This window comes from Fulmarus glacialis, unplaced genomic scaffold, assembly GCF_000690835.1.
Source record: "Fulmarus glacialis isolate BGI_N327 unplaced genomic scaffold, ASM69083v1 scaffold8955, whole genome shotgun sequence".
Lineage (NCBI taxonomy): Eukaryota > Metazoa > Chordata > Aves > Procellariiformes > Procellariidae > Fulmarus > Fulmarus glacialis.
In genome coordinates this window covers 13,584-14,176 of record NW_009214880.1, presented here as the reverse complement: position 1 = coordinate 14,176, position 593 = coordinate 13,584, and the positions used below count along the sequence as shown (strand labels likewise).

Genomic DNA, 593 nt, shown 5'->3' with positions numbered 1-593 from the left:
GGTGTGTGTGTGTGGAATCCTCCCGGTGTTTCTGGGCGCCGCGTAACCGCTCGACCCGGGGGGAGCCTTGCAAAACATCCTCCCCGCTGCTCCCCGGTTAGAAACGCCCGGCCTGCCGCCGGTGGGGATTTACAAGCGCTGGAAGTAAGCTGTAACTCCGGGTTACCTTGGAGTACCTTCCCCAAAAGGCTTTGGGGACGGTGGCTTGTTTTATTACCCCCCCCCCCCCCCACGCTCGCCCCAGTATAAAATGAAGAGGAAGGGTCTCTGTAACCGCTTTGAACGGAGCTCCTGCCGAGCCCTGGCTCCCCTCCAGCTCCCTCGTCATTGTTTGGGGAGAGTTGCTACGCGAGCGGCTGCTTTCAACGCCCTTGAGAATGAATTTTGGTTTAATTTCCTCTTTACAGGTATTCCCCCTCAAACACTACCAGGACAAGATCCGGCCTTACATTCAGCTGCCGTCGCACAGAAACATCACCGGGGTTGTCGAAGTCATCCTCGGGGACACCAAGGCCTATGTGTTCTTTGAAAAGGACTTTGGGGATATGCACTCCTACGTGAGGAGCTGCAAGAGGCTGAGAGAAGAATATGCT

The 593-nt window shown here is 56.2% G+C and overlaps 1 protein-coding gene across 1 annotated transcript in view; it reads left to right on the top strand.

The window, feature by feature from the left end:
• Nucleotides 1-407: 407 nt before the first annotated feature.
• LOC104077481 (tribbles homolog 1-like) overlaps nucleotides 408-593 on the top strand; it is a gene marked incomplete at its 5' end in the record, with an annotated part of 2,876 nt that continues 2,690 nt past the window's right edge. Inside the window, 1 exon segment of the mRNA XM_009578733.1 lies at nucleotides 408-593. This exon segment is cut by the window's right edge and continues 12 nt beyond it. Coding sequence (XP_009577028.1) covers nucleotides 408-593 — 186 coding nt within the window.